Source organism: Mauremys mutica, chromosome 2 (assembly GCF_020497125.1).
Source record: "Mauremys mutica isolate MM-2020 ecotype Southern chromosome 2, ASM2049712v1, whole genome shotgun sequence".
Taxonomy (NCBI): domain Eukaryota; kingdom Metazoa; phylum Chordata; order Testudines; family Geoemydidae; genus Mauremys; species Mauremys mutica.
Genome location: NC_059073.1, coordinates 293,976,101 through 294,002,239, shown reverse-complemented (window position 1 = coordinate 294,002,239; position 26,139 = coordinate 293,976,101). Strand labels below are relative to the sequence as shown.

Sequence of the window (26,139 nt, the reverse complement as noted above, 5' to 3'; positions counted from 1 at the left end):
TTAACAGCCTGTTGACCTCGGCAGCTTCAAGGGAGAGGTGAAGACGAACGTAGGTCTTTTGAGAAAAGCTCTTGTGTAATATGATCTCAATTTACAGGATAATTCCTTTAACTCATCCCGTTTACACACATCATGTGCAGAGGGGTGGGAAGATGTTGTCTTCCACTAGCAAACACATGAACCAGCAGGGGTTCTTCCCTGCGCACTCCTAGCTGATGGGCACTCACTGAGCTACACAAGCTGGAGATGGAAAAGACCGAGTTGTAAACACTCCCAAAGGACCTTGCCCATCCTCCCTGTGTGGATAGAAGGTGCCCTCCTCCCAACCTTCAGAAACATGCCCCAGAAACACCTTTATACCAGACGCAACGTGCCAGATCGACAGCTCTGGATCCTCAGCAAAAAGGTACAAAGCTGGAGGGGCACCAACAGCCTATATTTCCCCATGCCAAGATGCCTCAGTGCTGGCCCGTAAAGCGTCGGTGCCGACTCCGTGGGTGCTCCGGGGCTCAAGCACCCATGGGAAAAAAATAGGGGGTGTTCTGCACCCACAAGCCACAGCCGTTCAGCGAGGCTGACGTCTGGCGGGAGGTGCTCGGGGGAGGGCGGAGAGTAGTGAGCGGCATGTGGGAGGCCTCGGGGGAGGGGTCGGACCGGGAGTGGGACGAGGCGGAGCAAGGGCCAGGCCTTGGGGGAGGGGCTGAGACGGGGCAGGAAGAAGTGGAGTGAGTACAAAACTACTCAGGATAGTTAAGTCGCAGGCAGCCTGCGAAGCGCGACAAAGGGATCTGTCAAAGCTGGGTGACTGGGCAACAAAATGGCAGATGAAATTCAATGCTGATAAATGCAAGTAATGTACATTGGAAAACATAATCCCAACTGTACATAAACAAGCATGGGGTCTAAATTAGCTGTTACCACTCAAGAAAGAGATCTTGGAGTCAGTGGACAGTTCTCTGAAAACATCCACTCAATGCGCAGCAGCAGTCAAAAAACCAAACAGAATGTTGGGAATCATTAAGAAAGGGAGACATAATAAGACAGAAAATATCATGTTGCCTCTATATAAAAGCCTACAGGGAGTGGAAGATGGGCGGGATCAGCAAGGAAAGCTACCTTAGTGAGGTCAGAACACGTAGGGATAAAGTGAGAAAGACCAAACGCCATGTAGAGTTAGACCTTGAAAAGGGAATTAAAACCAATAGTAAAAGGTTCTATAGCCACATAAATAAGAAGAAAACAAAGAAAGAAGAAGTGGGACCGCTAAACACTGAGGATGGAGTGGAGGTTAAGGATAATCTAGGCATGGCCCAATATCTAAACAAATACTTTGCCTCAGTCTTTAATAAGGCTAATGAGGAGCTTAGGGATAATGGTAGGATGACAAATGGGAATGAGGATATGGAAGTAGATATTACCACATCTGAGGTAGAAGCCAAACTCGAACAGCTTAATGGGACAAAATCGGAGGGCCCAGATAATCTTCATCCAAGAATATTAAAGGAACTGGCACATGAAATTGCAAGCCCATTAGCAAGAATTTTTAATGAATCAGTAAACTCAGGGGTTGTACCGTATGACTGGAGAATTGCTAACATAGTTCCTATTTTTAAGAAAGGGAAAAAAAGTGATCCGAGTAACTATAGGCCTGTTAGTTTGACATCTGTAGTATGTAAGGTCTTGGAAAAAATTTTGAAGGAGAAAGTAGTTAAGGACATTGAGGTCAATGGTAACTGGGACAAAATACAACATGGTTTTACAAAAGGTAGATCGTGCCAAACCAACCTGATCTTCTTCTTTGAGAAGGTAACAGATTTTCTAGACAAAGGAAACGCAGTGGATCTAATTTACCTCGATTTCAGTAAGGCATTTGACACGGTTCCACATGGGGAATTATTAGTTAAATTGGAAAAGATGGGGATCAATATGAAAATTGAAAGGTGGATAAGGAACTGGTTAAAGGGGAGACTACAATGGGTCGTCCTGAAAGGAAGAACTGTCAGGCTGGAAGGAGGTTACTAGTAGAGTTCCTCAGGGATCAATTTTGGGGCCAATCTTATTTAACCTTTTTATTACTGACCTTGGCACAAAAAGTGGGAATGTGCTAATAAAGTTTGCGGATGACACAAAGCTGGGAGGTATTGCTAACACAGAGAAGGACTGGGATATCATACAGGAAGATCTGGATGACCTTGTAAACTGGAGTAATAGTAATAGGATGAAATTTAATAGTGAAAAGTGCAAGGTCATGCATTTAGGGATTAATAACAAGAGTTTTGGTTATAAATTGGGGACACATCAGTTGGAAGTAATGGAGGAGGAGAAGGACCTCGGAATATTGGTTGATCACAGGATGACTATGAGCCGCCAATGTGATATGGCCATTAAAAAAGCTAATGCAGTTTTAGGATGCATCAGGCGAGGTATTTCCAGCAAATATAAGGAGGTGTTAGTACCATTATACAAGGCACTGGTGAGATCTCATCTGGAATACTGTGTGCAGTTCTGGTCTCCCATGTTTAAGAAGGATGAATTCAAACTGGAACAGGTTCAGAGACAGGCTACTAGGATGATCCGAGGAATGGAAAACCTGTCTTATGAAAGGAGACTCAAAGAGCTTGGCTTGTTTAGCCTAACCAAAAGAAGGCTGAGGGGGGATATGATGGCTCTTTATAAATATATCAGAGGGATTAATATTAGGGAGGTGTAGGGAGCCAGGGTGGCCCCCTACCGAGCAGGGCCAGGACGCGCCACGGCCCCCGCCAACGGAGGCGGGGCCCCGGCACATCCGCTCCGCTCCCAACAGCGGAGCGGCCCGGGACACGCCGCGGCTTCCGCGAGAGGGGGCGGGGCCGCGGCAAACTCACTCCGTCCCCAGCTGCGGGAGGGGCGGAGTAAGCCGGGACGCACCGCACGTCCCGCAGGAGGAGGCAGGGCCAGGGGAGTTTCGCCCCGTCCCCAGCTGTGGGAGGGGCGGGGCAGGGCGTACAAAGGGCAGGGCCCTTTGCTCCAGGGCGGCGGCGCCTTGGGAGGAGGTAGAGGCTGACGCCGGACTGCTTCCCCCCGCTCCAGCTGCTGACCCCGGGGAATCGGAGGACCCCGAACCCCTTGACGAGCCGGAGCTACCCGCTGCCGTCTACCCGACCGAGTCGGAGGTTTGTGCATCCGGACCCCCGCCCGCGGCCCCCTTCCAGAAGGGGCCCGCTAGAGACTTTTGCCGGCGTTCCCCTGCCTGGGGCGCGCCGTAGACCATGGCCCGCTAGAGACTTTTGCCGGCGTTCCCCTGCCTGGGGCACGCCGTAGACCATTGCCCGCGGTCCCCTGTCACAAGGGGCCCGCTAGAGACCTTTGCCGGCGTTCCCCCTGCCTGGGGCGCGCCGCGAACCACTGCCCGCGGCCCCCTGCCACAAGGGGCCCGCTAAAGACTTTTGCCGGCGTTCCCCCTGCCTGGGGCGCGCCGCGAACCACTGCCCGCTAAAGACTTTTGCCGGCGTTCCCCCTGCCTGGGGCGCGCCGTGAACCACTGCCCGCGGTCCCCTGCCACAAGGGGCCCGCTAAAGACTTTTGCCGGCGTTCCCCCTGCCTGGGGCGCGCCGTGAACCCCTGCCTGCGGTCCCCTGCCACATAGGGGTCCGCTAGAGACTTTTGCCGGCGTTCCCCCTGCCTGGGGCGCGCCGTGAACCACTGCCCGCGGTCCCCTGCCTCAAAGGGGCCCGCTAGAGACTTTTTGCCGGCGCCCCCCTGCCTGGGGCGCGCCGTGAGTCACTGCCCGCGGCCCCCCGCACAAGGGGCTCGCCAGAGGCTTCTCCCGGCCTCCCCGGCCTGAGGGCGCTCTGTGGACAATTGCTGGCCTGCCCGTCTTAGAAGGGCGTGGGCCGGGCTCCTCGCCCCGCCCCCTCCGCAAGCGGAGGTAGCGACGGCCGCCCCGCTTACAGTGGCACCTGACCAGGGACCTCGACCCATCCCTGCCGGAAGGGATCCGAACCAGGGTGCCGGGGCCGCCCTGGGTCGGCCATGGAGGTAGAGGCCCTGATCAAACTCCTGGCCGAGAGCCAGCAGCAGCAGCAGCAGCAGCTCGTGCAGCAGCTGGGAGCCCACCAGCAGCAGCTGCTCCAGACCTTGGGGGTCCAACATCGAGAGCAGCAGGCCCAATGCCTTCAGCAGCTCGCCACCCTGTGGCCGAGTCCCGGCGGCGCCGCACCCGGGGGGGCTGCGTCCCCCGCCGCTCCCGCCCCACCGATCCGTCTGGCCAAGATGGGGCCCGACGACGATCCCGAGGCATATCTCGTCACCTTCGAACGGGTGGCGACGGTAGCTGGGTGGGCCCCGGAGCAGTGGGCGACCCTCCTGGCCCCCTATTTGACGGGGCCGGCGCAGAAGGCGTACCGGGGACTCCCGGACGACGAGGCTCGGGTGTACGCGCGCGTGAAGGCCGCTATCCTGGACGCTCTCGATATTACCCCCGAGACCTTTCGGCGGCGGTTCCGGGGAAAGCGATATCCTCCCGGCGCCCGGCCCCGAGCCGTAGCCCAGGAACTACAGGACGCGGCCAGCAGGTGGCTCCAGCCGGAACATAGGACTGCCAAGGAAGTAATAGAACAGATCGTTATCGAACAGTTCACCCACATCCTCCCGACCCCCGGACGGGCATGGGTGCTGCGGCACCGACCCCAAACCTTGCGGGCGGCCGTAACCCTCATGGAGGACTTCCTAGAAGCGGAGGCCCCTCTAGGGCCAGCAGCCCGCGGCCACCCGGCCGGACCAGGCGCCCAGAGGCCAGAGCGGGCCCCCAGCTCCAAGCCGGGAACCCCGCCCCGGGCTCGGCGCCCGGAAGGCGGGGGAACCTCTTTCTCCCGACCCCCTGAGCCGCCACCACGTACCGGCTCCGGGCGCTGGATCCAACCCCCAGGACCGGGCCAACCCCGCGGGACCCCGAGCGCCCCCACCCGGCCCGCGCGCTCAGAGCTGGGCCCCTGCTTCCGGTGTGGCGAGAGCGGTCACCTGCAACGCGACTGCACCGCCATGGAGTGTGACTTCGGGCACGTGGAGACAGGGGAACGACGGGCTCGTCCGCCCTCAGCGGCCAAGTTGACGGCTCCCATGGAGGTCGCCGGGAACCCCGTGGTGGGTCTGATCGACTCCGGTTGCGGACAGACTCTTGTTCGACAGGCACTCCTTCCGGAGGGGCAGAAAACCACGGGGGAGATTCGGATTCAATGCATCCATGGGGACGTGAAGGCGTATCCCACCGCTCAGCTCGCGCTCACGATAGGCGGGGCAACCCAGCTGCTCAGCGTGGCCGTGGCCCCGTCCTTGGCCTATCCGGTCATTTTAGGCCGAGACTGGCCCGGGTTTGTCGACGTGCTCCGGTCCGTCGGCTCCGCCGAAGCATTCGAGGGCGCGTCCTCTGAGCCCGATACCAGCCCTCGTATCCAGGCCGACCTGGACGACGTCTCTCCCGCGGACACCGCAGACGGCACCTCGGACTTTAGTCGGGATCAGCGAGAAGACCCTACGCTCAGGTTCGCATACGAACAACTAGCCCGAGTCGAGGGAGAGGTCGCGGACCCCCGCCGAATCACCCACTGGCCTAGGTTCGAGCTCCGCCGCGACCGCCTCTACCGTCTTGAGCGAGACCCCCGAACCAAGGAGGTTCGGACCCAACTTGTGGTTCCCCGCATCCATCGGCGGGCTGTCTTAAAGCTAGCCCACGACATCCCCGCCGCGGGCCACTTGGGGCCAGAGAAGACCGCAGCCAGGGTCCTCGCCCGGTTTTTCTGGCCCGGAATTCACCGCGAGGTGAAGGACTATTGTAACTCCTGCCCGGACTGCCAACACGCTGCCCCCGCGGGGGTCCGGAAGGCCCCACTGGTCCCCTTGCCAGTCGTAGGGGTACCATTTGAGCGGGTGGCAATGGACCTCGTTGGGCCCTTCCCCAAAAGCCAGGCGGGGTATCAGTACATTCTGGTGGTGATGGATTATGCCACCCGCTTCCCGGAGGCCGTACCCTTACGCAGTATCACCGCGCGTGCTATTGCCGCCGAGCTTCTGAAAATCTTTGCCCGGGTAGGCCTCCCGCGCGAGGTTCTCACCGACCAGGGGACCAGCTTCACATCCAAGCTGTTCCGGCAAGTATGTGCCCTCCTGGGGATCCAGAAGTTACAAACCTCCGTATACCACCCCCAGACCGACGGACTCGTCGAGCGGTTCAACCGCACCCTGAAGGGGATGCTACGACGCTTCCCCACCCAGGACCTCCGCCAGTGGGACCAACTACTTCCTCCGTTGTTACTGGCAATCCGGGAAGTCCCGCAAGCCTCTACGAAATTCTCGCCCTTCGAGCTCCTCTATGGACGACGACCCCGCGGCGTGTTGGACCTCCTGAGGGAGACGTGGGAACACACCCCGTCTGCGGCGCAAGGGCTCCTGCAGTACGTCCTAAGGCTGCAAGGGCGTCTCGCCCGGGTAGGTGAGCTCGCTAGGGAAAACCTGAGCATCGCCCAGAGAGCCCAGGAGAGGCAATATAATCAGGGCGCGCAAGCCCGGGCGTTTGCGCCGGGGGACCGGGTCCTTCTCTTACTCCCCTCGGAGGAGTCAAAGCTTTTCGCCCGCTGGCAGGGCCCCTACGAGGTGCTTCGACGAGTGGGCCCGGTTACTTATGAAATTCGACAGCCCGGCCACCGGAAGGAAAAGCAGGTCTATCACATAAACTTGTTAAAACCGTGGAGGGAACCGGAAGGGCTACTGATTGCCCCCTACCCCCCTGAGCCAGACCTGGGCCCGGAGCCCCCGGAGATCCCTGAAACCAGCCGGCCCCAGCTCGCCGAGACCCTCACCCCCGAGCAGCAGGACCAAGCTAGCCGCTTGATAGACGCCTTCCCCACGACCTTCACCTCAAGGCCCGGAAGGACTACCCTGGCCCAACATGTGATCCAAACCGACCCCGGGGTGGTAGTCCGGGGGACGACGCGGCCCTTGCCTCGGCGAATGCAGGGGGCCGTGGAAGACGAAGTCCGAGCAATGTTAGAGCTCGGGGTTATTGAGCGTTCCCAGAGCGAGTGGCGGAGCCCTGTCGTCCTTGTCCCCAAGCCCGACGGGAGCCGCCGATTCTGTATCGACTTTCGGAAGGTCAACGCCATTTCCAAGTTCGATGCGTATCCCATGCCTCGCATCGACGAGCTCCTGGAGCGGCTCGGGGACGCCCGATATATTACCACCCTAGACCTTACAAAGGGATATTGGCAGATCCCCTTGGAGCCGCTATCTAAGGAGAAGACTGCCTTCGCCACTCCCTCTGGACTTTATCATTTCACTCGAATGCCGTTCGGCCTCCATGGGGCCCCCGCAACCTTTCAGCGATTGATGGATCGGGTTTTGCGACCCCATACGACCTACGCGGCGGCTTACCTTGATGATGTAGTCATCTACGGCAGCGACTGGGAGGACCACCTCAATCAGGTAGCCGCTGTCCTCCGCGACCTTCGCGCCGCCGGACTTACGGCCAACCCCAAAAAGTGCCAAATCGGTCGAGAGGAAACGACGTACCTGGGCTACACCTTGGGCCGAGGACTGGTGCGGCCCCTCATAGGGAAGGTTCAAGCTCTCCAAGCGTGTCAGCCGCCGACTACCAAACGACAGGTACGGCAGTTCCTGGGTCTCGCCGGCTATTACCGACGGTTCATACCCCATTTTGCAACCCTGACAGCCCCTTTGACCGACCTCCTGACGAAGGATAGCCCCCGTCGAGTGCGGTGGTCAGCCGACTGTGCCGCGGCCTTTCTGGCGGTCAAGGCCCGGCTGTGTAGCGAGCCGGTGCTTTTCAGTCCGGACTTTCACCGCGACTTCGTCGTGCAGACCGACGCCTCCGCCGTCGGGCTTGGCGCCGTCCTCTCGCAGGAGGTCGATGGGGAGGAACACCCGGTTGTTTACCTAAGTCGAAAGCTGTTCCCTCGGGAACGGAACTACTCCGTGCTGGAGAAAGAGGCCCTGGCGGTTAAGTGGGCAGTAGACGCCCTCCGCTATTATCTCCTGGGTGCCCCCTTTACGCTTGTTACGGACCACGCCCCTCTGAAGTGGCTCAACGATATGAAGGATACAAACCCCCGGCTGCAACGGTGGTACCTCGCGTTGCAGCCCTACGCCTTTACGGTGCAGCACCGGGCGGGGCGTGAGCACACTAATGCGGATTTCCTGTCCCGCCTCGGTGAGGCTGAGGACGCCAGCTCCGGTGCTCGGGAGCTGGACTTGAGGGGTGGGGTATGTAGGGAGCCAGGGTGGCCCCCTACCGAGCAGGGCCAGGACGCGCCACGGCCCCCGCCAACGGAGGCGGGGCCCCGGCACATCCGCTCCGCTCCCAACAGCGGAGCGGCCCGGGACACGCCGCGGCTTCCGCGAGAGGGGGCGGGGCCGCGGCAAACTCACTCCGTCCCCAGCTGCGGGAGGGGCGGAGTAAGCCGGGACGCACCGCACGTCCCGCAGGAGGAGGCAGGGCCAGGGGAGTTTCGCCCCGTCCCCAGCTGTGGGAGGGGCGGGGCAGGGCGTACAAAGGGCAGGGCCCTTTGCTCCAGGGCGGCGGCGCCTTGGGAGGAGGTAGAGGCTGACGCCGGACTGCTTCCCCCCGCTCCAGCTGCTGACCCCGGGGAATCGGAGGACCCCGAACCCCTTGACGAGCCGGAGCTACCCGCTGCCGTCTACCCGACCGAGTCGGAGGTTTGTGCATCCGGACCCCCGCCCGCGGCCCCCTTCCAGAAGGGGCCCGCTAGAGACTTTTGCCGGCGTTCCCCTGCCTGGGGCGCGCCGTAGACCATGGCCCGCTAGAGACTTTTGCCGGCGTTCCCCTGCCTGGGGCACGCCGTAGACCATTGCCCGCGGTCCCCTGTCACAAGGGGCCCGCTAGAGACCTTTGCCGGCGTTCCCCCTGCCTGGGGCGCGCCGCGAACCACTGCCCGCGGCCCCCTGCCACAAGGGGCCCGCTAAAGACTTTTGCCGGCGTTCCCCCTGCCTGGGGCGCGCCGTGAACCACTGCCCGCTAAAGACTTTTGCCGGCGTTCCCCCTGCCTGGGGCGCGCCGTGAACCACTGCCCGCGGTCCCCTGCCACAAGGGGCCCGCTAAAGACTTTTGCCGGCGTTCCCCCTGCCTGGGGCGCGCCGTGAACCCCTGCCTGCGGTCCCCTGCCACATAGGGGTCCGCTAGAGACTTTTGCCGGCGTTCCCCCTGCCTGGGGCGCGCCGTGAACCACTGCCCGCGGTCCCCTGCCTCAAAGGGGCCCGCTAGAGACTTTTTGCCGGCGCCCCCCTGCCTGGGGCGCGCCGTGAGTCACTGCCCGCGGCCCCCCGCACAAGGGGCTCGCCAGAGGCTTCTCCCGGCCTCCCCGGCCTGAGGGCGCTCTGTGGACAATTGCTGGCCTGCCCGTCTTAGAAGGGCGTGGGCCGGGCTCCTCGCCCCGCCCCCTCCGCAAGCGGAGGTAGCGACGGCCGCCCCGCTTACAGGAGGGAAAGGAATTATTTAAGCTTAGTACCAATGTGGACACAAGAACAAATGGATATAAACTGGACACTAGGAAGTTTAGACTTGAAATTAGACGAAGGTTTCTAACCATCAGAGGGGTGAAGTTCTGGAACAGCCTTCCAAGGGGAGTAGTGGGGGCAAAAGACATATCTGGCTTTAAGACTAAGCTTGATAAATTTATGGAGGGGATAGTATGATGGGATAGCCTAATTTTGGCAATTAATCAAAGATCAATTGCCAAATTATCAGCAGGTAAGTATGCCCAGTGGTCTGGGATGGGATGTTAGATGAGGTGGGATCTGAGTTACCACAGAGAATTCTTTCCTGGGTGCTGGCTTGTGAGTCTTGCCCACATGCTCAGGGTTTAGCTGATCGCCATATTTGGAGTCGGGAAGGAATTTTCCTCCAGGGCAGATTGGCAGAGGCCTTGGAGGTTTTCCACCTTCCTCTGCAGCGTGGGGCACAGGTCACTTGCTGGAGGATTCCCTGCAGCTTGAGATCTTCAAACCACAATTTGAGGACTTCAACAACTCAGACATAGGTTAGAGGTTTGTTATAGAAGTGGATGGGTGAGGTTCTGTGGCCTGCATTGTGCAGGAGATCAGACTAGATGATCATAATGGTCCCTTCTGACCTTAAAGTCTATGAGTCTATGAGTCTAAATCCATGGTACGCCCACATCTTGAATACTGTGTGCAGATGTGTTTGCCCCATCTCAAAAAAGATGTATTGGAATTGGAAAAGGTTCAGAAAAGGGCAACAAAAGTGATTAGGGATATGGAACAGCTGTTGTATGAGGAGAGATTAATAAGACTGGGACTGTTCAGCTTGGAAAAGAGGTGACTAAGGGGGGATATGACAGAGGTCTATAAAATCATGAGTGGTGTGGAGAAAGTAAATAAGGAAAAGTTATTTATTCCTTCTCATAATACAAGAACTAGGGGTCACCAAATGAAATTAATAGGTAGCAGGTTTAAAACGAACACAAGAAAGTATTTTTTCACACAACGCACTGTCAGCCTGTGGAACTCCTTGCCAGAGGGTGTTGTGAAGGCCAAGACCATAACAGGGTTCAAAAAAGAACTAGATAAGTTAATGGAGGACAGGTCCATCAATGGCTATTAGCCAGGCTGGGCAGGGAAGGTGTCCCTGGCCTCTGTCTGCCAGAAGCTGGGATTGGGTGACAGGGGATGGATCACTTGAGGATTCCCTGTTCTGTTCATTCCCTCTGGGGCACCTGCCATTGGCCACTGTCAGAGGACAGGACACTGGGCTGGATGGACCTTTGGTCTGACCCAGTGTGGACGTTCTTACGAGAGCAGGAAGAGGCGGAGCAGGGGCGTGGCCTTGGGAGGGGGAGGAGCAGGGGTGGGAAGAGGCAATAAAAGTCACCAACAATAAAGACTGCCCTGGGCGGCGCGTACTGTGGGCTGGGGGAGGCTGTGGCACACCAAATCGCCCAGCGTGGCCCCTGTGCTTGCCCTTCCCGCTTGGCCCCCGAGCCCAGGCAGGGTGGCTGCTCCTCTTCAGGGAAGCGTGCTGGGGCTGGGGCTAGGGACTTGGGGGGCTGGGGAGTCGCTGGGGGCGTGCTGCCTGGCTCTTGGGGGGGCTAGGGAGGCCCACGTGCCGCCTGCCCGGGGGGCTGCGTGCTGCCTGCCTGGCACGCGTGGGGCACCCACCTGCTTGCGGGGGGTGGGCGTGTGCTGCCTGACACTTATATGGGGGGAGGGGGCTGGTGACTGTGGGTGTGGGGGCTCTGGGCTCTGGTGGTGGGAGGGGCAGGGCCAGCCAGGGGCTAGTCTCTGCAAGCTGGCGGGTCCCCCGCCACTCATGAAGACCGCACAGTTAGAACGTGGTTAACATTCTGCTGCTGATGCCTGAGCTGGACTAAAATGCAGCTCACTCTCCCAGAACTCTCACCCGCTCTCTGCCACTGCAGGGCTGACAGGAGTAAAAACCAGGAAAACCTGTGTGGCTAAAATGTAGGAGCTCAGACGCTGCCTGTGCACAGGGAGTAAAGAGCAAGACGGTGCCGCTTTAAAGTTCCCGCCACAATGAAGTTCAAGAAGAATCAAAGTTCAGGTAAGCACAGATGGGCCGTGTGCGCGTATTGCCCCTGCCAGGCCAGACCAAACAATTACAGACGGGCATGGGGCATTAAACCTACTGTGAAGCCTGGGACAAAGTGGATTTTTCCTCCTTATTATGTTGTACGGGAGCCTATGTGAGTCTTACTGTTTTTCACACATACTGTGTGTGCCTCAGTTTCCCTGTGTATTGCACCAATGCCTAGGTGGTGGGGATAAGGGTGTGTGATTTTTGCTGAGACCCTCGGGGGCAGGTGAGGGTGTCCAGCTGCCTGCACATAGGCGAGGAGGGGGATGCGACCAGGTGACACTTTGCCCTGGAAGCGAGACAAAGACCAAGAGGAGGGGCAACGGGCGTGTCAGAGGTTGGGTTGCTGGAAACTGGGCAGTCTCCTGTTTGGGACTCGGAGGGGGTTTCCAGGACGTCTGGCCTGGGATTCTCCAAGATGGACTTTGCTGAAACTCACTGATTTCTGTACTAACAAGCTCTGTTCTACGCGGTGTTCCTGTTGACTAATAAACCTTCTGTGTTACACGCTGGCTGAGAGTCACGGCTGGCTGCAGAGTTGGGATGCAAGGCCCTCTGGCTTCCCCAGGGGTCCTGCCCATGTGCACCCGCCAAGGGGAAGTGTGCGGTGTGAACGGGGGGAGGTGCGGAATGCTCTGAGGTCAGATCAGGAGGGCCGTAGCCAAGGGGGCTTTTTGCCCTGGACAGCCCTGAGGGGAGTCGCGTTACCCAGAGTCCTGGCTGGCTGCATACAGAGCAGTTCCAGAGCATCGGGCCTGTGACTCCGTCACAAAGCCCAAGATGAAAAGACACGTGGGAGGAAGGGTGGTTTTGTCATTAAGGCACAGGGCCAGCACTCGGGATACCTGGTCTCAGTTACCGACTATCACATACGTTTCCTGTGGGGCTTGCGTGAGTTGCTTAATCTCTCGAGGCTTCAATTTCCATTTGCATAATAAGCACATAAGAGTAGCCAGACTGGGTCAGACCAAAGGTCCATCCAGCCCAGTGTCCTGTCTTCCGACAGTGGCCAATGCCAAGTGCCCCACAGGCATAGATGCCAACTCCATGGGTGCTCTGGGGCTGGAGCACCCACAGGGGAAAAATGGTGGGTGCTGAGCACCCACTGGCAGCCTCCTTATCAGCTCCCTCCCACCCACCCCCAGCGCCTCCCATCCCCCCCCCAGCACCTCCCACCTGCCGGCGAGCCCTGCAGATCAGCGCCTCCCCCTCCCTCTCCGTGCCTCCTGCCCGCTGCAATCAGATGTTTCGCAGAATTCAGGAGGCGGGGGCGGAGGGGAGAGGTGCGAGAACAGAGCACTCTCAGGGAGGGGGCGGATCTTGGGGGGAAGAGACGGGGCAGGGGTGGGGCCTTGAGGAAAGGGGTGGAGAGTGGGGCCCAGGGCAGAGCCAGGGGTTGAGCACCCTCTGGCACTTTGGGAAGTTGGCACCTGTGCCCCAGAGGGAATGAACAGAACAGGGAATCATCAAGTGATCCATCCCCTGTCGCCCATTCCCAGCTTCTGGCAAACAGAGGCCAGGGACACCATCCCTGCCCAGCCTGGCTAATAGCCACGGATGGACATATCCTCCATGAACTTATCTAGTTCTTTTTTGAATGGAGATAACAGCCCCCCATGGGGAATGCTGGTGCTTGTATAAGGATAAAATCACTCGTTTGTGAACTGCTTTGCTCCCTCTATGCTGAGCACCACACGAGAGCCTAAAAATAAACCTGACTGTATTTGGGATCAAAGACTAGAAGGAAGCTTGTATGGGAGAAGGGGAAGGAGACACATACTCATTGCAAAGCCGTAGCCCCTGGCCAGTACATTATATCAATGAAACTGGAGATTTAAAACTGAAAGCAGGCAATCTTTTTCACACAATGCACACTTAGACTGTGGAACTGCCTGCCACATGGAATCCAAGAATGCAATAAGATTCAAAGAGGAATTTGATGTTTGCATGGCTCACCAGGATAGTCAGAGATTCAACAGTTAATGCTAACAAAAAGGGAAGGGAGCTTCATGGTTTAAAACAGTGGTTCTCAACCAGGGGTATGCAGAGGTCTTCCCAGGGTACATGAGCTCATCCAGAGATTTGCCTAGTTTTACAACAGGCTACAGAAAAAGCACCAGCAAAGTCAGTACAAACTGCAATTTCATACAGACAACATGGGACAGTCAGCGATGTTTCAGTAACAATGCGCTGTGACACTTTGGTATTTTTAGCTCTGATTTTGTAAGCAGGTAGTTTTTAAGCAAAGTGAACTTTGGGGTACACAAGACAAATCCGACTCCTGAAAGGGGTCCAGTCCTGCGGAAAGGTTGAGAGCCACTGGTTTAGAACAATCTCCAACTATTGGAGAGGAGGATAAAACTCTGAATGGGGCAGATTATCCCACAGCTACTGTGGGGTTTCTTGCATCTGCCTCCGAAGCTGCCCGCTGTCAGCGAAGGCACTAAATCCCTGCTCTGATCCAAGGGGGCAGGTCCCGTGTTCCTGCTGTCAGGTGGCCCAGACCCCGGGCTCGGGCCTCTGGAAACAGCGGCGACAGACACCGTCACAGCTTGTCTGCCATTAAGCAGAGCGCGGGGTGGGGTGGGGGCCGCCGTAGCAGTGCCCCCGGGTTCCCCTGCCAGGCCGGGCGCGGCCAGGCCTCCCCCTTCCCCGGCCTAGCCAGCAGCCCGGCCCGCTCCCAGCACAGCCGGGACGGGCGGGGAACGGGGCTGGGGGCGCAGCGCGGCGGGACACCCCAGCGGCCCCGGGGGCGCGGCGCAGGACGCGCTGGGAAGGGAAGGGAAGGGGAGGAGAGCGGCGAGCTGGCGAGGGGGCCCCGCGGTGCCGCCGCTCCCGGCAGGCCGGGGCTGTTCCGAGCGGGGCCGCCAGGCGTCCCTGTGGCAGGACTCCCGGCCCATCGCGCCCCGCTCCGGAGCGCGCTTCCCGTCCCGCCGGGGCGCCAGCAGGGGCGCGGCCGGGCGCCATGGGGAGGAAGAGGCCGCGGGCCGGGGCGCCCCCTGCTCAGGTAGGCCGGGGCTCAGGGCGGGCGAGCGGGCAGCTGCCCCGGCCCAGCAGCGGTCACAGCGGGGCCCGGGTCCGCTCCTGCCCGGGCTGGCCGCAGGGGCTCCCCAGCCCCCGGCTCCCTCCCTCCGGGGAAGGCGCAGCCGGAGGGACGCCCCGCCCCGCATGCCCGGTCCGGGCGAGCTGCCCGTGGCGCCCTGGGGATGCTCTGGGCTGGCCGGAGACCCGCCTGCAGCTGCAGGTGCCCCCCGAGCAGAGCTCCCAGGAAAACAGCCCGGCTGGGCCGAAACCTGGCCGGGGACGGGCACCCCGCGGGGCAGACTTGTCCCGCTGCTGAATTACCCTCCCCAGTAAAGCCCTTGGGCCGGCAGGGGCCCATCCAGCCCCCGCATTTCCCGGCATTTTCTAACCATGGTTCGTTTTCTTTGGTGGAATTTATTGTTTTATCCATTTTATTGGGGGGGGGGCGTGTGGGGTCCTGCCCCCAGAGTGGGACAGGAGGTTGGCTCCTGTCTTTTTCTTCATTTCTTATCTGCTGATGTCTATTGATTTCTGTCTGGTTTCCCTAGGGTGACCAGATGTCCCAATTTTATAGGGACAGTCCTGATATTTGGGGCTTTTTCTTACACAGGCATCTATCACCCCCCATTCCCTGGCCCGATTTTTCTCACTTGCCATCTGGTCACTCTACGTTTCCCTTCTTTTTACTTTTCTATTGGTTTTTATACCTAATTGCTGCCTTTACTTCACCACTGAACCGGGATGGGCTGTTAGCCAAAGCCGCCCTCTTGATTAGAGACACCAGGTGGGTGAGGGCCTGTGGTTGACTGGACCAGCTTCTGTGGGGAGCGAGCCGAGATTTGGAGCTGTACAGAGCTTTTCTTCGGGTCTGGGAAAGGTCCTGGAGCCTCGCAGCTAAGTACAAGGTGGAAGAGATTGTTTAGCCGAGAGTAAGTCGTTAGGACCATTCATGGTGGAATGGCTGGTTAACAACTCTGCAGTCAAAGGACAAAAAGTTACAGTTTGTTGTAATAAGCCATAAATCCAGGGTCTCTGTTCAGTCCATGATTTTTAGTGCCTAGCAGGGTTATGAATTTAAGCTCCCAGGCTTCTCTTTTGAAGGTGTTGTGCAGGTTTCCTTTGGGGAGGAGATCTGAGAGGTCAGATATGGAGTGATCACCCACAGGTGACAGGGTGTTTTTGTCTTTTAACATTTGCCTGTATGAGGTCATTTGAGAGCATCGTGATAGTCTGGTGTGACCCACGTGGTTGCTATCAGGGCATTTAGTGCACTGGATGAGGTACCCCACAGGTTGTGATCGGCATGTGTAGGACCATGGATCCTGAAAGGTGTGTTGTGGGCGGTGTTGATCATTGTAGCAGTGGAGATGTGTCTGCAGGTTTTGCATCTGTTCTGGCAGGGTCTGGTGCTGCTTTGAGTTGGTGTGATCAGGTCTGCGGGAACTTTGCGTCTGATGATGAGTTTGGAGTTGTGGGGGGCTGTTTGGTGCCCAGAAGTGGGGGTTCAGGAAATATTTCTTTCAGGATGGGGTCTCCATTGAGGATGGGTTGTTTGATGATTCCCCATATGGGTTCCAGTTGTGGGGTGGTAGGTGACAACTAGGGGTGTATAGTCAGGGGGCTTTATTTCTGTATGAAAGCAGGCTCTCTCGAGGTATGTGGGTGGCCTGTTCCATGATACAATCTAGTTCTCTGGTGGAGTATCCATAGGCGCCGACTCCGTGGAGCACCCACGGGGAAAAATTAGTGGGTGCTCTGCACCCACTGGCAGCCAAGCTATCCTCCCTCCCCCACACCACCTCCTCCTCTCCCCCAAGCATGCCGCGTCCCTGCTCCTCCGCCTCCCTCCCAGCACTTCCCCCCATTTGGCAGCGTGCTGGGAGGGAGGGGGAGGAGCGGGAATGGGGGCGTGCTCAGGGGAGGAGGCGGGGAAGAGGCAGGGCGGGGATTTGGGGACAGGGTTGGAATGGGGGCAGCGCAAGGGTGGGAAGAGGTGGGGCAAGGGCAGGGCTGCATGGAAGGGGTGAAGTGGGGGCGGGGCTGGGGGCAGGGTACCCAGGGGAAAGTGAGGAAGTCAGCGCTATGGGAGTGTCCTTGTTTGGTGAAGGCGGTTTTGAGTGTCTTAAGGTGTGAGTCCCGGATTTTCGCCTCAGAGCATATTCTGTGGTATCTGAGTGCCAGGCTGTAGATAACAGGTTTCTTGGTGTGTTTTGGGTGGTGACTGGACCTGTCAGGATAGGTGTGGAGATCCGTGGGTTTCTTGTATGTAGTCATCTGTAGGGTTCCATTGCTGAAGCTGATCAAGGTGACCAGGAAGTTGATGCTGGTGTGCAAGTGTTCCAGAGAGCATTTAATGGATGAGTGGTGGTTGAAGTTGTGGTGGAAATCTATGAGGGAGTTTGTCGTCTGTCCAGAGGATGAAAATATCATCGGTGTATCTCAAGTCTATCATTGGTTTTGTGGTGCATTTGTCCAGAAATTCTTCTATGTATAATAATAGGGTGGCATATTGGGGAGCCATCCTAGCACCCATGGCTGTTCCCATGGTGTGGACTAAGTGTTCGTTGAGTGTGAAGTTGTTAGGATGACTTGGATGATGTGTTTGGTGTGGATCTCTCAGGGTCATCCATTGTCTTGCAGATATTTGAGGTAGGCAGCGATACTGTCATTGTGAGGGATGTTATACCTGGAGATATAATTTGAGATATACCTGTCTCCTAGAGCTGGAAGGGACCTCGAAAGGTCATCGAGTCCAGCCCTCTGCCTTCACTAGCAGGACCAAGTTCTCATTTTTGCCCCAGATCCCTAGGTGGCCCCCTCAAGGATTGAACTCACAACCCTGGGTTTAACAGGCCAATGCTCAAACCACCGAGCTATCCCACCCCCCAATGTTAGGTTAGGGAGGTTGTTAAAGTTGCAGCGTTTGTGGAGGAAGCTGATTGTGTCCTGGAAGAAGCTGGCCCTTTGTGTGATGAGTGGTTTGAGGATGGTTTGAGTGAGTCCTGATAGTCCTTCAGTAGGAGTGCCGTGGCCAGATACGATGGGTCTGCCTGGGGTCCCCTGTTTGTGTGTCTTTGGAAGCATGTTGAAGGTCCCTGGGGTGGATTCGTGGGGGGTGCGTTTGTAGGATTTCTCTTTCTTGATTGTGGAATTGTGGCTTTTTGGCCCCCTAACCAACTCCTGTTAAAGAACTCCCAATTTTCAGTCAAATTTTTCTGTCTGTGTTTTTCCTCCCAGTCAAATTCACTGAAAATTTTCCTCAGCTTTGGGAAATTAGCCCTTTTGAAGCACCATGTATATGTCTCACTGGTTGGGACTGTCCTGTTTGCCTAGACTGCATGTAATCAGGTCATGATCATTGGTCCTGAGGCAACCACAGCTTCCAGTGTAGTGGTTAATGTAGCTTTGCCAGCCGGAATGAGGTCCCACAGTTACCCTGTGCTGGGGGCAACACCTTTCGAGTTAGACAAATAATAGCCGCATTGCTGTAGTGTCTAGATGCGCTTGTCAGAGCAGATGCCATTCGTTAAACTGTACAAACAGAACAAAAAAATGGTTCCTAATTTTTAGAAACTCCTAGTGAGGTTTTATTACTGGCTGCATGGGGCCCCCCAACACATCGTTCCAAGTTGAAGTCCCCCCGAGTGGCCCAGTTTTTCTGTCCCCACATTACAGACAGGTGCCTCTGGAGAAACTCACTCTGTTCTTTGGCTTGATAAGGTGGTGCGTGCCGGACCCCTCCCAGGACCCCTTCCTGTGCTTTGCAGTTAGCACATTGATCCAGATGCATTCAAGAGCCTGAGGTTCTGAGATATCAAAAACTCTAAAACAGGTGTAGAAATCTGTCCCCCCCCCCCCAAACAGCTCTTTTAGCCCCTCTGTTCGTTCTAAACAGGTTATAACCATTCATTTTAACATGGCGGTCTTGCAAATTGTCCCACCAGGCTTTAGTAGTTATAGAATCGTAGAACTGGAAGGGAGCTTGCGAGGTCTCTAGTCCAGTCCCCTGCACTCATGGCAGGACTAAGTATTATCTAGACCATCCCTGACAGGTATTTGTCCAACCTGCTCTTAAAAATCCCCAATGCTGGAGATTCCACAACCTCCCTAGGCCATTTAGTCCAGTGCTTAACCACCTTGACAGTTAGAGTTTTTCCTAATGTCCAACCTAAACCTCCCTTGCTGCAATTTAAGCCCATTGCTTCTTGTCCTGTCCTCAGAGGTTATGGAGACCAATTTTTCTCCCTCCTCCTTGTAACAGCCTTTTATGTACTTGAAAACTGTGATGCCAGTTGTATCAAATTCCTTCTCATCCGTGAGAACTTCCAATTCCGTCTGCTTGTTACCCAGATTCCTACATTGGTATAGAAGCAATAGAAACACTTCTTCCCTTCCTTCTCTGTCACATTTATTCAGATTGTTTGTGAGACGCTGAGTGTGAGTTTATATCACCTTTGCTTCCTTAACACTCTCTCCCTCCCCCTTTATTGTTAGTTTAATGCCCTCCTGGCTGCTCCAGCTAGTCTCCAACCGAGATTAGCCCCCCCCCACCTGTGAGATGCAGGCTGTCCTCTCCATACAGCCCCCTCTCCACTGAGGGGCAGCTGCCTACAAGCCCTTTTAAACTCAGAATGGTCTTTCTTTTCTGCTGCTTGGCTGCTTGCTCCAGAGCCCGGGCGCCCCCCTCCAATTTGTTCACTTCAGCTGCCCTCCATCCTCACCCTCTCCCTGCCCTTGCCTCCCCCAGTCCCCGACTTCCTCTCCTGCATCTTCCTTTGAGCTAATCAGTTCCTGTGTTCCCTTCCCTCCCACTCCTGTCCTGTTGTAGGCCGACTATGTATAATAATTAGGGCCCTACCAAATTCACGGCCATGAAAAACGCGTCACAGACCATGAAATCTGGTCTTTTGTGCGCTTTTGCCCTATACTATAGAGGTTTCATGGGGGAGACCAGCACTTCTAAAATTGGGGGCCCTGACCGAAAAGGGAGTTGTGGGGGGGAGGGTCACAAGGTTATTTTAGAGGTGGTGTTGCGGTATTGCCAACCTTACTTCTGCGCTGCTGCTGCTGGCGGCGGCTCTGCCTTCAGAGCTGGGCTCCCAGCCAGCAGCCGCCGCTCTCCGGCTCCCCAGCTCTGAAGGCAACACCGCCGCTCGCAGCAGCGCAGAATTAAGTGTTGCAGAACTGCAACCCCCCCGCGCACACACCCGCACAACTCCTTTGTGGGTCAGGACCCTACAATAACAACACTGTGAAATTTCAGATTTAAATAGCTGAAATCATGAAATTTACAATTTTTAAAATCCTATGAGCCTGAAATTGACTAAAATGGACGGTGAATTTGGTAGGGCCCTAATAATAATGTAAGAAAACCCTACTCCCAAATTACAGATCTAAACAAAAATATTGTGGAAGGTACCTGACACTTTCATGGTTTGCTCTGGTTGTGTGTGGAAGTGACTGGCTTGGTGGCAGCGCTGCTGAAAAGGAGCTGGGGGTTAGAGTGGGGCACAAATTGAGTATGGGTCAGCAGTGTGATGGAGTTGTGAAAAAGGCTAACAGCATTCTGGGGTGTATTAACAGGAGTGTCGTACGTAAGACACAGGAGGGCAGTGTCCTGCTGCGCTCACATTGGTGAGGTCTCAGCTGAAGTCCTGTGTCCAGTTCTGGGCACCTCACTTCAGGAGAGAGGTGGCTACAGACACCTGTCAGGGATAATAATAATTGGAGATATACCAATCTCCTAGAACTGGAAGGGACCTTGAAAGGTCATTGAGTCCAGCCCCCTGCCTTCACTAGCAGGACCAATTTTTGCCCCAGATCCCTAAATGGCCCCCTCAAGGATTGAACTCACAACCCTGGGTTTAGTAGGCCGAGGCTCAAACCACTGAGCTATCCCTCCCAGAAGTTTATTGGTCCTGCCTCAGTACACGGGGCTGGACTTTCGATGACGACCTGAGGTGTCCAGCCCTGCGTTGCTCTGATTCTGGTATTGTGTGTTACGGCTCCTTTCCCAGCTCGGGTTTGTCTTACCCACTGACACTGTCAGCTCTTTGGGGCCGGGGCTGTTCCTTTGTCTGCGTGTGCGAAGCACCCAGGGCAGTGGGGCGCTGGGTTTGCCTGGGCCCTCTGGGCACTACCGAAATGCACGTATTAGATAATACAAGCATGTCTGAGTGGAGGCCGGATCAGGCCTGGCTTCCCTGTTAATATCCTAGGATAGCTTATGCGCCATCCGAATGAGCCACGAGAGAGCTCTGATAAGGCCCTGGATAGTGTCCGTCAGCCCAATGAGCCCTGAGAAAGCAAAGGGGCCTCCTGTTCCCTTCCAGGACCTTGACGTTACACCCATGCGAGGTGCTGTGATCAGATGACAGCTGGGCTGCCCTCAGGACAGGTGCCTCCTGTTCCCTTCCAGGACCTTGACGTTACACCCATGCGAGGTGCTGTGATCAGCTGACAGCTGGGCTGCCCTCAGGACAGGTGTCTGCTGTCAGGCTGGTGCACACCGGGCGGCAGGTGTCAGGAGGTGGGAGCAGCAGCAGGGGCTGAGTGTGAAATGCTTGTGATTGCAGGGCCGGGTGACGTTTGAGGAGGTGGCCGTCTGGTTTTCCCGGGAGGAGTGGGAGATGCTGGCACACTGGCAGAAGGAGCTGTACCGGGCCGTGATGCTGGAGAACTATGAGAATCTATTTCTTCTAGGTAACAAGTGACTTGGGCTGGAGGATACGGGATTTTGGAGGCGTGGTCACCGCTTCGTGTTCAGACACGTTCAGAATCCCTTCGATAAGCATTTGAAATATCCTGGGGTGGCCTGAAATAACCTGTGCCCTTTGTAACATTCACTCAGGTATTAGCCATGCAGCCGCCGTGCTTGCCAATACAGGAATCAGTTCAGCTAAAGGGAGCTGGCCAGTAGCCAGGAGAGAGCCCTAGCCCCAACCAGGCTAGCTTGGCTAGCACTAACTTTGCTGCCGATTGGTTTGGTGACCTCCAAATATGCAGAGATCCACAGATGTGAGTGTCACAGATCCCAAGACGGGTTTTACATTAACCCTTTGTAGGGGGCACCGTCAGTAATCAGTGATGCACTTCCAACCCTGATGATTAGTTAGATTTTTGAAGCCATCTCTGCAGTACAAGAGTAGAAATTGATGTTTCCCTTCAGTGAACGTTAAAACCAGATTGACATTTAGAGCCCTAAAATCAGGCAGACAAGTGAGCTCTGCAGGTGCCAGGGGCTGGCTCTGTCCAAACCTAATGCATTTCTCTCTCTACATAAGCAGGCCAGGCAGATGCCAAACCTGAGATCATAACCAAACTTGAACGAGGGGGAGAGCTGTGTGTTGAGGACCAGCAGGCCCCGGAGGGGAGAGAAATTCTTCCAAATGTTTCCAGGGGTGAGTATTCCCAATGACTGCTTAGACCCAGCTCTGTCAGCCCTGCCGGCTAGCCTGGGACTTTCCCTGAGCTACGATATCAGGATTTGGGCTGTTGAAGTTAATGCCAGTTTTGCCTGAGTTGAGACAGATCAGAACCTGAGACGTGAATTCAAAGTGCAGCCCATTATAAACGGGGAGTTTTCATCAAGATTAGTGAAGTAAAAGCAGCATTTTATAAATGAACCTCTGCCCCTTGTAGGACCTTGGTACCTAACCACCATGAAAATCAGCTGGGATAACTGCCAGCTAACGTGGTTTGTCTAGTACAGGGGTGGGCAAACAATGGCCTGTGGGCCGGATTTGGCCTGTCAGGGCTTTGGATCTGGCCCCCGCAGCTCCCATTGGCTGGGAACGGTGAACCTCGGCCAATGGGAGCTTCAGGCGAGGTACCCGCAGGTGAGCGCAGCGTGCGGAGCCCTCTGCCACCCGCTCCTCCCCAGGGGCCACAGGGATGTGGTGCCGGCCACTTCCGGGAGCAGTGCGGGGCCAAGGCAGGCAGGGAGTCTGCCTTAGCCCTGCTGCGCACCGCTGCCACCCCGGAGCTGCTCAAGGTAAGCAGCGCCGGGCTGGAGCCGGCACCCCGAACCCCTCCTGCATCCCAGCCCCCTGCCCTGAGCCTTCTGCTGCACCCTGCACCCCTCCTGCATCCCAACCCCCTGCCCTGAGCTCCCTTGTACACCCTGTACCCCTCCTGCACCCCAACCCCCTGCCCTGAGCCCCTTCCTGCACCCCGCATCCCCTCCCACACCCCGCAGTCCCTCCCGCACCCCAACCCCCTGCCCCAGCCCTACATTCACGGCCCTGCATGCAATTTCCCCACCCAGATGTGGCCCTTGGGCCAAAAGGTTTGCCCTCCCCTGATCTAGTAGCTCAGGTGGGAGAAGTTAGGCAGCAGTGCTAACAGCTTGGGGTTCAAACCTGACTGACGATGCAGAAAAGAGTGGGTGGGGTTGCTGCAGGTGAACAGAATATCATTGGTTTTTTTCTCTGTTTCCATTTAAAAAATAACTAGGAAATTTCATTACAAAATCCATGTTAAAATAACATTATTTGGGTTGCAGAGTCAGACGCTCCAAGGCTAGGAAATGCCAAATGTATGTTTACCCTGCAACTTAAATTCAGCTCCTTGTATCATTACGATCTTTAATTACATGATCACATACTGGTTCTGCGCAGCTCTCTGGCCTCATTCAGTGCACAGGGCGGATGGACAAGGGGGTGGAATTATGTTTGCATGGGCATGTGTCAATCTGAATTTTCCAACATTCTGATGCTTGGCTTTGCCACCGAAATAACGTTCCTTTAATGCAGTTGTTCTGCATGGAATAGGTATGAATTTTACCTGGAGAGTGTCTGTAACTTGACCTTTCACAGTGGTTAGACAGTTAATTCCCACCTCATCACGATACAGATTTCTAATATGAAGCCTATCATCCGTGCGGAATTTCTCTGTAATTTTCCATTAGGGAATTGGTCCAGGAAGAAAACTAAAAGGGAGTCGGACCTGCAAGGATGTCGTGGAAACCCAGAAGCTCAAGGGACCTCATCAAAAACGTTCAAAGAGAAAGTTTTGTGCAAACAAACCAGAAGATCCAGCAAACTCTCCAGCGACCCTGATCTCCAGAGCTGCAGCACAAAAGAGAAGCTGCTGAAATGTACCGAGTGTGGGAAAAGCTTCACCAGGAGGCAGAATCTGAGCACGCACAAGAGAATCCACACTGGAGAGAGACCTTACGAGTGCAGCGAATGTGGGAAGAGGTTCAGCCGCATGCAGCACCTCGTGTCGCACCAGCGAATCCACACGGGCGAGCGTCCCTACCAGTGTGCCGAGTGCGGGAAGCGCTTCAGCCAGAAGTCCAACCTCCTCACGCACCAGACCATCCACACGGGGGAGAGGCCCTTTAAATGCACAGAATGTGGGAAAAGGTTCAGCCAGAGAGTCTACCTGACCCAGCACCAGAAAACCCACACGGGAGAGAAGCCGCATAAATGCCTGGAGTGCGGGAAGAGTTTCATTCAGAGGAAGGTGCTCCTGACGCACCAGAAAAGTCATGCCGGGGAGGGAGGGCCCTACCTATGTGCCGACTGTGGAAAATGCTTTACCACACGGCCAGGGCTGAGGTATCACCAGAGAATCCACACTGGGGAGCGGCCGTACCCCTGCGCCCTGTGCGGGAAAGGTTTTGCCACCAGTTCCCGCCTGAAATATCATCTGCGGATCCATTCGGGAGAGAGGCCTTATCAGTGCAGCGACTGCGACAAGCGCTTCCGGCACAAGTCGGCTCTGGCCTCCCACCAGGGCATCCACACCGGTGAGAGGCCTTACAAATGTACCGAGTGCGGGAGCAGCTTCCGCCGCCGGAACGGGCTTGTCAAGCACCAGAGGATCCACACGGGGGAGCGCCCCTACCCGTGCGCGGAGTGCGGGAAGAGCTTCAGCACGAGGAGCACGCTCACGGATCACCAGAGGACCCACACCGGGGAGAGACCCTACAACTGCAGCCACTGTGGGAAAAGCTTCAACCGGGTCTCGCAACGCCGCAAACACCAGAGAATCCACACAAAAAAGCGACCAGAATGTGCCGAGTGCGGGAAAAGGTTCCGGAGTGAGAAGGAGCTCGCCACGCACCAGAGGGTCCACACCGGAGAAAAGCCATACCAGTGTCCCCAGTGCCAGAGGAGCTACCATCGGAAGAACGAACTGGCCAAGCACCTGAAAAGCCACGCGGGGAAGAAGCCATAACCTCGTGCTTATGGAAGCTGGGCGTGGACAGCACCACACTGGACATGTACCAGCCCTCCGGGCCCAGCGCTGCCCCATTCCAGGAGTGTCTCCAAGAGACGTATCTGTGAGTTAGGAATGTGGGGAGGAAGCGGGAGTGGTCTTGGGAGGGCAGGGTGTGGTCAGGGAAATATCTCCCGACTGCTGCCCCTCTTCAGGGCCTGAGCCAGGATTCCAAGGTGCAGGCGGGGCTGGAACCCTCTGTTCTTAATACTGAGGGATCTAGCTGGTTCTGTATGATGCATCCAGCCTCTCTTTCACCAGACCCACAGAGCAAGGCAGTCTGGGAATTGTAGGCTCCAGAGAAGCCAGGACTGTAATAGGCCTGTTGAGGAAGGGCTGGGGTGGGGTATGTAAGAATCTGCCTTCCTTCAAATGTGGGAGAGACTCAGAGGAAGCCGGGAGGGGTCTCTGAGAAGAAGGGGCAGCTTATCTATTGTTTGGTTTGGTTTGGTTTGGTTTGCTCATTTTACAGAGACTGAACTTTTGATTTAGGGGTTGTCTACACACACGTTTGCACCAGTTTAGTTAAACCAGTACAAGCCCTGTATGGACACTCTTAGTTAAGTTTATTTGGGCTTAGGTTAAATCTGTTCTTGGTCAGTTTAAAATAAATGAAGTAAGCCTGGTTTAAAGAGAGAGACAAGTGTTCACATGAGTTTTTGGTCCTTTTAAGTAAAGAGGGTCAATATCAGACCTGTTAAACTGGTGCAGCTGAGCATGTAAACGTTTGGGATTTGAAGTGACTGGGGGACATTCCCTACCTCAAGGGGGGGACTGTCCAAATTCCAGAAAGCTCAGGGAATGAAAAGCCCTGACCCACAGACTGGGCTAAGGGGAAAGGGTTTTGTTTTAAAGGAGGGCCATGGCTCCTTGTTTGGTTTAGCGGAGTGACTGGCCTCCCGTGGCTCTGCTCAAGTTAAGGTGGAGAACTCCGTTCTCTGAAATGCTGCCTCTTCTAAGTGCTGTAACTTGGATTGCTTGGAAAGATACATATGGAAGCAGGTGGGGAAAGTTTCCCTCTGAAGTCGAATCTTGCACAGCCCCTGAAAATTCCCACAGAAACGGCTGCTTTGTAATAAACTTGCTCTGGTTCAACCACAAAATACAGGCTTGGTGCGGGGATTGCGGGGTGGGGTTCTGTGGCTGTGCACGAGGCCAGACTAGCTGATCACAACGGCCCCTTCTGGCCTTAAAATCCATGATTAGACCTTTAGCCGTGTGGTTTGTGCAGAAGGAAGAGGACCCCGAGTAACTGTCGGTAGCCA

At 56.2% G+C, this 26,139-nt stretch overlaps 1 protein-coding gene across 7 annotated transcripts; it reads left to right on the top strand.

Annotated features, from left to right (window-relative positions):
* Window positions 1-25,506, top strand: LOC123363151 (zinc finger protein OZF-like). 7 transcript variants are annotated; one of them, XM_045004027.1, is made up of 5 exons: window positions 5-406; window positions 11,448-11,590; window positions 21,223-21,349; window positions 21,931-22,047; window positions 23,556-25,506. In XM_045004027.1, the coding sequence occupies exons 3-5, from the start codon at window positions 21,277-21,279 to the stop codon at window positions 24,830-24,832; spliced, it is 1,467 nt and encodes a 488-aa protein (XP_044859962.1). In that variant the 5' UTR covers window positions 5-406; window positions 11,448-11,590; window positions 21,223-21,276; the 3' UTR covers window positions 24,833-25,506. The 7 variants fall into 7 exon arrangements, with proteins under 7 accessions (XP_044859956.1, XP_044859957.1, XP_044859962.1 ...); XM_045004021.1 differs by lacking the exon at window positions 11,448-11,590 and having other exon boundaries at window positions 1-406; XM_045004022.1 differs by lacking the exon at window positions 11,448-11,590 and having other exon boundaries at window positions 3-406; window positions 21,934-22,047.
* The last annotated feature ends 633 nt before the right edge of the window (window positions 25,507-26,139 follow it).

Coding starts and splice junctions, on each gene's coding strand:
- LOC123363151 (XM_045004021.1), top strand. CDS start 338: ATGCCCCAGAAACACCTTTATACCAGACGCAACGTGCCAGATCGACAG. Junction 21,350..21,930: donor TGAGAATCTATTTCTTCTAG/GTAACAAGTGAC, acceptor TCTCTACATAAG/CAGGCCAGGCAGATGCCAAA. Junction 22,048..23,555: donor TCTTCCAAATGTTTCCAGGG/GTGAGTATTCCC, acceptor ATTTTCCATTAG/GGAATTGGTCCAGGAAGAAA.